At 52.3% G+C, this 7766-nt stretch overlaps 1 protein-coding gene across 4 annotated transcripts in view; it reads right to left on the bottom strand.

Annotated features, from left to right (window-relative positions):
• The window catches only part of EWSR1 (EWS RNA binding protein 1), a 31273-nt gene extending 23507 nt beyond the window's left edge, over positions 1-7766 (bottom strand). For 3 of the 4 annotated variants that reach the window (XM_054392862.1, XM_054392861.1, XM_054392860.1), the window contains exons 1-3: positions 7715-7765; positions 3356-3392; positions 3059-3110 (exon numbers count right to left, since the gene is read on the bottom strand). In XM_054392862.1, the coding sequence (XP_054248837.1) occupies positions 3059-3110; positions 3356-3392; positions 7715-7727 (102 nt within the window). In that variant the 5' untranslated portion in view covers positions 7728-7765. Of the gene's footprint in view, positions 1-3058; positions 3111-3355; positions 3393-7714 lie in introns of all 4 variants that reach the window. The other variant, XM_054392863.1, reaches the window with a different exon arrangement.

The raw sequence follows: 7766 nt of genomic DNA on the forward strand, positions 1-7766 counted from the left end.
GGTAGGAAGGATCTACACAGGGGTCTGGACAGGCTGCATGGAGGAGTTGAGGCCAGTGGGATGAGGTTCACAGGATCACAGGATCACAGGGTGTTAGGGGTTGGAAGGGACCTCTGAAGGTCATTGAGTCCAACCCCCCTGCCAGAGCAGGACCATAGAATCCAGCACAGGTCACACAGGAACACATCCAGATGGGGCTTGAAAGTCTTCAGGAGACACCACAACATCTCTGGGCAGCCTGTTCCAGTGCTCTGGGACCCTCACAGTGAAAAAGTTCCTCCTCATGTTGAGGTGGAACCTCCTGTGCTGGAGTTTCTATCCATTGCCCCTTGTCCTATCCCACAGTGCAGGTGAGCAGAGCCTGGCCCCCACCTATTGACACTCAGCCCTCAGATATTCAGAAACATTTATTAAATCCCCTCTCAGTCTTCTCTTCTCCTCCAGGTCCCTCAGCCTCTCCTCACAGGGCAGTGCTCCAGTCCCTCAATCATCCTGGTAGCCTCTGTTGAACTCTCTTCAGCAGATCCCTGTCTCTCTTGAACCGGGGAGCCAAGGGTTGGGTCCTGCACTTGGGTCACAACAACCCCATGAATGCTCCAGGCTTGCGGCAGAGTGGCTGGAAAGTTGTCTGTCAGAAAAGGACCCAGGGGTGTTGGGTGACAACTGGCTGAAGGTGATCTAAGATGTGTCTGGGTGACCAAGAAGGCCACCAGCACCCTGGCCTGCATCAGCAATGGGGTGGCCAGCAGGACCAGGACAGTGACTGCTTCCCTGTACTCTGCACTGGTGAGGTCACACCTCAAATCCTGGGTTCAGTTTTGGGCCCCTCACTCCAAGAAGGACATTGAGGGACTGAAGAATGTCCAGAGAAGGGCAATGAAGGTAGTGAAGGGGCTGGAGAATAAGGCTGGTGAGGAGAGGCTGAGGGAACTGGGGCTGTTCAGCCTGGATGGGGCTGAGGGGAGACCTTGTGGCTCTCTGCAATTCTCTGGAAGGAGGCTGGAGCCAGGGAGGTGTGGTGGGTACAACTTGAGGCAATTTCCTCTTGTCCTATCACTTGTTCCCTTGAAGAAGAGACCAATCCCCACTGTTGAGGCTCATCTTTAGGTTGGGCTCATCTTTAGGCTGTTTTCACTCTAACAAAGCATTTTATGACATTCAAGATCAGACTTGATGTGGCCCTGAGCAGCCTGCTCTAATTGGAGGTTAGAGGATGCAGGGATGGTGGACAAGGGGGATGGTGACTGCAGGGGAGGTGGACAAGATGACCTTTAAGGGTCCCTTCCAACCTGATGCAATTTCATAGAATCATAGAATCAGTCAGGGTGGGAAGGGACCACAAGGATCATCCAGTTCCAACCCCCCTGCCATGGGCAGGGACACCTCACACTCTATCAGGCTGGCCAGAGCCTCATCCAGCCTGGCTGCAAACACCTCCAGGGATGGGACCTCAAGCACCTCCCTGGACAACCCATTCCAGGCTCTCACCACTCTCATGGGGAAGAACTTCTTCCTCAGGTCCAGTCTGAATCTCCCCACTTCCAGCTTTATTCCATTCCCCCTAGTCCTATCACTCCCTGATAGCCTAAAAAGTCCCTCCCCAGCTTTCTTGTAGCCCCCTTCAGATAGTGGAAGGCCACAAGAAGGTCACCTCAGAGCCTTCTCTTCTCCAGACTGAACAGCCCCAACTCTTTCAGTCTGTCCTTATAGGAGAGGAGCTCCAGCCCTCTGCTCATCCTGGTGGCCCTTCTCTGGACACCTTCCAGTACCTCCAGATCCCTCTTGTAATAGGGGATGCAGAACTGGATGAAGAATTTGTGAAACTGTGGGATGAGTGTGAATCACAGAATGGTTTGTGTTGGGAGAGACCTTCAAGATCATCTATTTCCAAGCCCCCTGCCATGGGCAGGGGCACCTTCCACTAGCCCAGGTTGCTCAAAGCCTCACCAGCCTGGTCTTAAACAGTTTCAGGGATGAAGAACCCACAACTTCTCTGGGCAACCAGTTCCATTTAGTTCTACAGGTACCAGCTCACATCTCCAGTGTGCCACCAATCCATTTTCCAGTTGCTTGCTGCTTCTGATTTCTGTTTACTGTCTTCACAAAGCAGAGCTGGATGAGAATGAAAAGCAGCATGGCCAGCAGGTCAAGAGGTGATTCTGGCCCTCTGCTCTGCTGAGAACTCACCTGCAGTGCAGTCTCCAGCTATGCAGCCCCAACACAAGAGACATGGACTCTATGGAGAGTGTCCAGAGAAGGCCACAAAGATGATCAGAAGGACTGAGAACCTGGGGACAGGCTGGGAGAGTTGGGGCTGCTCAGCCTGGAGAAGAGAAGGCTCCAGAGGGAGACCTTAGAGCTGCAATTCAGTATCTGAAGGGGACCTGCAGGAAGGCTGGGGAGGGACTGTTCAGAAGGGCCTGTGGGGACAGGACAAGGGGCAATGGTTTGAAACTGGAGCAAGGCAGAGTTAGGTTGGACATCAGGAGGAAGTTCTGCACAGTGAGGCTGGGGAGACACTGGAACAGGTTGCCCAAGGATGTAGTTGAGGCCCCATCCCTCAAAACATTCAAGACCAGCCTTGCTGTGGCCCTGGACAGCCTGCTCTAGTTGGAAATGTCCCTGCTGCCCTCAGGGGGGTTGACAAGATGACCTTTGAGGGTTCCTCCCAACCTGATGCAATCTGTGCATGCAAACACCACTGCTACACCCTGCTAGATCATGTATGCAAATAAGGGTCCATTATAGACACCCAGCACCCCCACAAGGCAAATACCCTCCATCAGTCAAGCTTCTGACTCCAAGTGCACGTGGGACCTTCCCCAAGTGTTGCTGTGCTTTTGTTTCACTCTATCCCCACTCCACAAACAGGGGGGTGCTGCTTTCTGCCCTTAATCGTGAGGCCCCAAAACAACTTTCCAGGTCAGACTTTCATCCTCTGTTCAGGTTTCAACGTTTTATTTTTTGGCTGGCTGGAAGAGCCCTGTGGAGTTTAGAGCAGGAAATATGTTTCAGCAAGCAGCTAAGAACCCTCCCAGGCTGTTGTGCTTTCTGTTACCTGAGTGGTCTGTGCGTATCCTTGCGCTGGCTGAGGTGCGTAGGCGCTGTAGCTGCAAGATGAATTGGAAGACTAATTAATGAGGATGAATTTATCCCCCTCCAGCTCAACCACAACACCCATCAGGAGGCAATCTACACCCAGCTGAACAATTTCTGCTGAAAGACAACACCTAAAGGCTAAAGGAACACCAGAAGGTTTAGGGACAAAGCCAAGGGAAGAGCAAACCACCGCTGTCAGATGCTTAGATGAAATCTTTTTTTACAACAGAGAGGACAAAAGCATCAAGTTACTCACCCCTGCTGGGCTGCAGCTTGGCTATAGGTGCTATAATCTAGAAGAAGACAGAAAAAAAAAAATAGGTTGACAAAGGCAAAACGAGTAGGGTAAGAGCAGAGCAGCTGTGGGATTTCTTCCTGCAGCCTCCAAGAATTGCTGTAAACCCCTCTCTGAAAGGCCTGGAAGGTAAAGGCACTTCTGCAGCCCTGCTGAAGGAAGCAGAACTTCTCTTCCCTTCATTGTTAACTGCAGCAACTTTGATCTCAAATGACCCTGCTTTACTTTAACTGCCACCTTGGATGACACCCAAAGGGGGCTGGGCAGGAGGAGAGGAGGCGGGTTGGAACAAAGAAAGGCACTTAAAATTCCTCCCAGCCTGGTTCCAAAGGGCCAGGCTGCAAGATTTGGAGTCTGTGGGAATCACCTCCCCTCCCCTCTTTCTATTTAACTTGTGAGGAAACAAACTGGGAAGTTCTAGCACTTGTCCCCTGGCAGGGTTTGAGGGCAGCTAGCTGTTATTCCTTCCCCCCACCTGGCCCCATCCAAGCCAACTCCCTGATCTAGAGGAGAATGAAAATCCTGGAAATCCAAGCAGGAAAATCTTTGCTGAAGGGCATGAAAAATGCATCCACGTGGTGGTGACAAGTAAGAGATGATTACAGCTGCTCAATCTGTGCTTTCTCTCAACAGCACCAAGCACCTCCAGCTTCCAACCACACGATGAATCCATCACTCACACCTTGCTAGCCACATCCCAACTCTCCTGGGCCACCACGTCCTGAAGACAGGGATTAGGATGAGCTCACATCTTGCTCACCTCTGTTGCTTGGGCCAGGCTGGGTGTTAGCAGAGTTTTAACCAGGCCAGGTCCCATGTGGGAAGAGGTTTTGGTGTCTCCATCACAGTAACACCTCAGGATACACAGATCTCAGTCAGAAAACTTCAGATGATCAGTTTGAGGAACCTGGCTGAGAATTTCCAACAACCTTCAGTTATCCTTAGCTTGTAAGGACTCCTTTGACTTCAGTCATAGCTGAAGGTGATAGAGCACCAGGAATCACTGAAAAGATCATGACCAGAACCTCCTGTTTCTTGGATGGATTCTTCCCTAACAAAGCTTTCTTATTTTTCTGTTTCTTGGATGGATTCATCCCTAACAAAGCTTTCTTCTTTTCCTGTTTCTTGGATGGAATCATCTCTAACAAAGGAGGGAGCTGAGGTTGTTCAGCCTGGAGAAGAGAAGACTCCAGGGGGACCTTAGAGCTGCTTTCCAATACCTGAAGGCATCTTGCAGGAAGGCTGCAGAGAGACTTTTCCTAAGGGTGTCTAGAGACAGGACAAGGGTTTGAAGCTGAGGGAGAGCAGGGTTAGACTGGAGCTTAGGAAGAAGTTCTTCAGTACAAGGATAGTGAGACTCTGGAATAGGATGCCCAGAGAGGCTGTGGATGCCCCCTCCTTGGGGGTGTTCAAGGCCAGGCTGGTTGAGGTCCTGAACAACCAAGTCTAGTTGAGAGGTGTTCCTGCGCATGGCAGGGAGGTTGGAGTAGATATTCTCCAAGGTCCCTTCCAACCTGAGCCATTCTAGGATTCTTACAAAGCTTTCTCATTCCTCCTCCAAAGCCTTGATGTGAACTTTTCCCTCTTTGTCCCTTCCTCTGCTGATCCTGGAGGAAGCACAAGGAAAGGTCCATGCCTCCCTCACTGATTTCTGACAGCTATTAATCACTTCAGCCTTGCAGCAGAGCACAGGAATTGGTAGGAGCACAGAAGGAAGAGGCCTGGAATCCCATGCACAGTTAACAGGCCCTAAAGGGTTCCCTCACTCCTGCCACACTGTGCTCAATCTGTCAGACTGCTCTGGCACTGCTCCCCTGCCTGCCCTGCACCCTGAATCTGGAGACATCCAGCTGGAATTTGGGAATGCTGACTTCCTCCCCCCTCCTTACCTCCCCGGGTCTGCATGTGGCTCTAAGCTCTGCTGGATCACAGAATGGCTCAGGTTGGAAGGGACCTCAGAGATGACCTACACCAACCTCCCTGCCTTGGGCAGGGACACCTCTCAACTAGACTTGGATGCCCAAGGTCTCATCCAACCTGGCCTTGAACACCTCTAGGGAGGGGGCATCCACAATCTCTCTGGGCAACCCATTCCAGAGTCTCACCACCCTCATACTGAAGAACTTCTTCCTAAGCTCCAGTCTAACCCTGCTCTCACGTTCAACCCATTCCCCCTTGTCCTGTCTCTAGACACCCTTAGCAAAGTCCCTCTGCAGCCTTGCTGCAGGTTCCCTTCAGGTACTGGAAGGCAGCTCTAATAAGGTCCCCCTGGAGTATTTTCAATTCTGAGTGCTAAAAACATAACATCCATTCCCCTCTCATCCAACTTTCCTACCACCTCCTCACATCAGCATTCTGGCTGGACCTCCTCCAGCCCTGCCTCCTCTTGCCCAAGCATGTTCATTGATCCACAGTGGTGTGATTGGAAGAGGGAGTGTCACAGGGGCCCTGTGTTCACGGAATGATAGAAAGGTCTAGGTTGGAAGGGACCTCAGAGAGCATCTACTACAACCCCCCTGCCATGAGCAGCCCAGGTTGCTCAAAGCCTCCTCCAACCCGGCCTTGAACACCTCCAGGGAGAGGGCATCAACAACCTCCCTGGGCAACCTGTTCCAGTGTCTCATCGCCCTCACTGAAAAGAATTTCTTCGTAATCTCCAGTCTCAATCTGCCCTCTTCAAGCTTCAATCCATTGCCCCTCATCCTGTCACTCCAAGCCTTTGCAAAATGTCTCTCCTCAGCTCTCCTGTAGCCCCCCTTCAGGCCCTGGAAGGCTGCTCTAAGGTCCTCCTGGAGCCTTCTCTTCTCCAGGCTGAACTCACCTCCATGTTCACCCTCCAGCCATGAAAACTTCCCCAGCCCTCATTTAATTTCCACTTTCTGCACCCACTGGGCTACCACAGTCCTCCAGGTTGTTAAAAACCAGCCAGGTTGCTGAGCATGCAGCTCCTCAACCACTTGCTGGTAGTCTCCCAGTAACCCACCACCCTTCCAAAGAGCTGCTGGGCCCCTGAGCTGCACTCATGGTCTTCCATGAAACACCCCTCCCTACTTACAGCCTTCCCCAGTCCAATGCAGCCACAAGATTTCCCCTTTTGCAGCATTTCAGAGATTCATAGAATGGGTTGGGTTGGAAGAGACCTTCAAGATCATCCAGTTCCAACCTCCTGCCACAGGCAGGGACACTTCCCACTGGCCCAGGCTGCTCAAGGCCCCATCCAGCCTGGCCTTGAATACCTCCAGAAAAGAAGGCATTTCAAGTCAGGTGTTGAAGCTGCAATTTGTCTCCGTTGATTCCTCTCTTGTGACTCACTTGAATTTAGGTGATGGCAAAACATGAAAGGAAATATTATGGTTCATTAAGTTAAAACCATCTCCCAGTTTGTATTTCCAGGGGGAAATTAATCTTCATCCTTCCATTTCACGAGGCTCAAGAGCACAATAGCACAGCCAAAAATAGCAGAATAGCAGCTCCCATGGAAGAACCTTTCCATGCATTGCTTAAAGCCAGCTGTATTTTTTACACCCCGTTTGGATAGCTTTATTGGCACAGGTTCTTTCAGCTAATTTTTTTTTTTTTGGGGGGGTGGGGTAGGAAGTGTTAAACAGTCCCAAGGTCATATTCTATCCTATTCCCTCACACTCCATGGCTGTGATTTTTTTTTTTCCCCTTTATAGACAGATTCCACCTTTGGCTGTTGGACTTGAAAGCTACTTTAAGGCTGATACTGCTGTGGTTGGGGGTAAGTTGCATCCTAGCAGTTGGAGCCCTCGTGTGACAAACGCGTTTTCTTTCATGATGCTTCACGGCTTTTATTATTTAAATAAAGTACATTCGCACCAGAAGTCGTCCCGGGTACCACCAGAAAGGCTGGAGGCAGGAAAGAAGCCTTCAGTAAGAGCAGTGGGCTCCTGCAAGCGCCTAACTCAGCGGATCTGCTGGGGCTGGCACACTGAGGCCCCACAACCCTTTAACTGATACACAGCAGAGATGATTCGGGCACTGCAATCCCGGGAGGCTCCGGCGGGGCCTAGACCCTCCGGTGAACAACGGTGCTGGTGGCGTCGGGCTGGGTGCAGGCCCGGGAGCCCGCAGCCCCGCCGGGAAAGAGCCTTTGGGCCGGCGCCTCGCCTCGCCTCGTCGCCGTGCTTCGGCCTGGCCCCGAGGCGCTCCCCCCGCTCCGCTCCCCGGAGCCTGCGTCAGCCCCAGGCGCATACTAAGCCGAACCTAGTTCGGTCCCGGCCCGGCTGCATCCGCTCGCGCCGAGGCGGCCCCCGCGGAAGCCCCGGCCGGCCCCAATCCCCCCCGAGCCCCGCTCACCCGTCGACGCCATTTTGTCGCCTTCCTCCTCCGCGCTCCCAACGTCCGGCCG

The sequence above is a fragment of the Indicator indicator genome, chromosome 26, assembly GCF_027791375.1.
Source record: "Indicator indicator isolate 239-I01 chromosome 26, UM_Iind_1.1, whole genome shotgun sequence".
NCBI lineage: Eukaryota > Metazoa > Chordata > Aves > Piciformes > Indicatoridae > Indicator > Indicator indicator.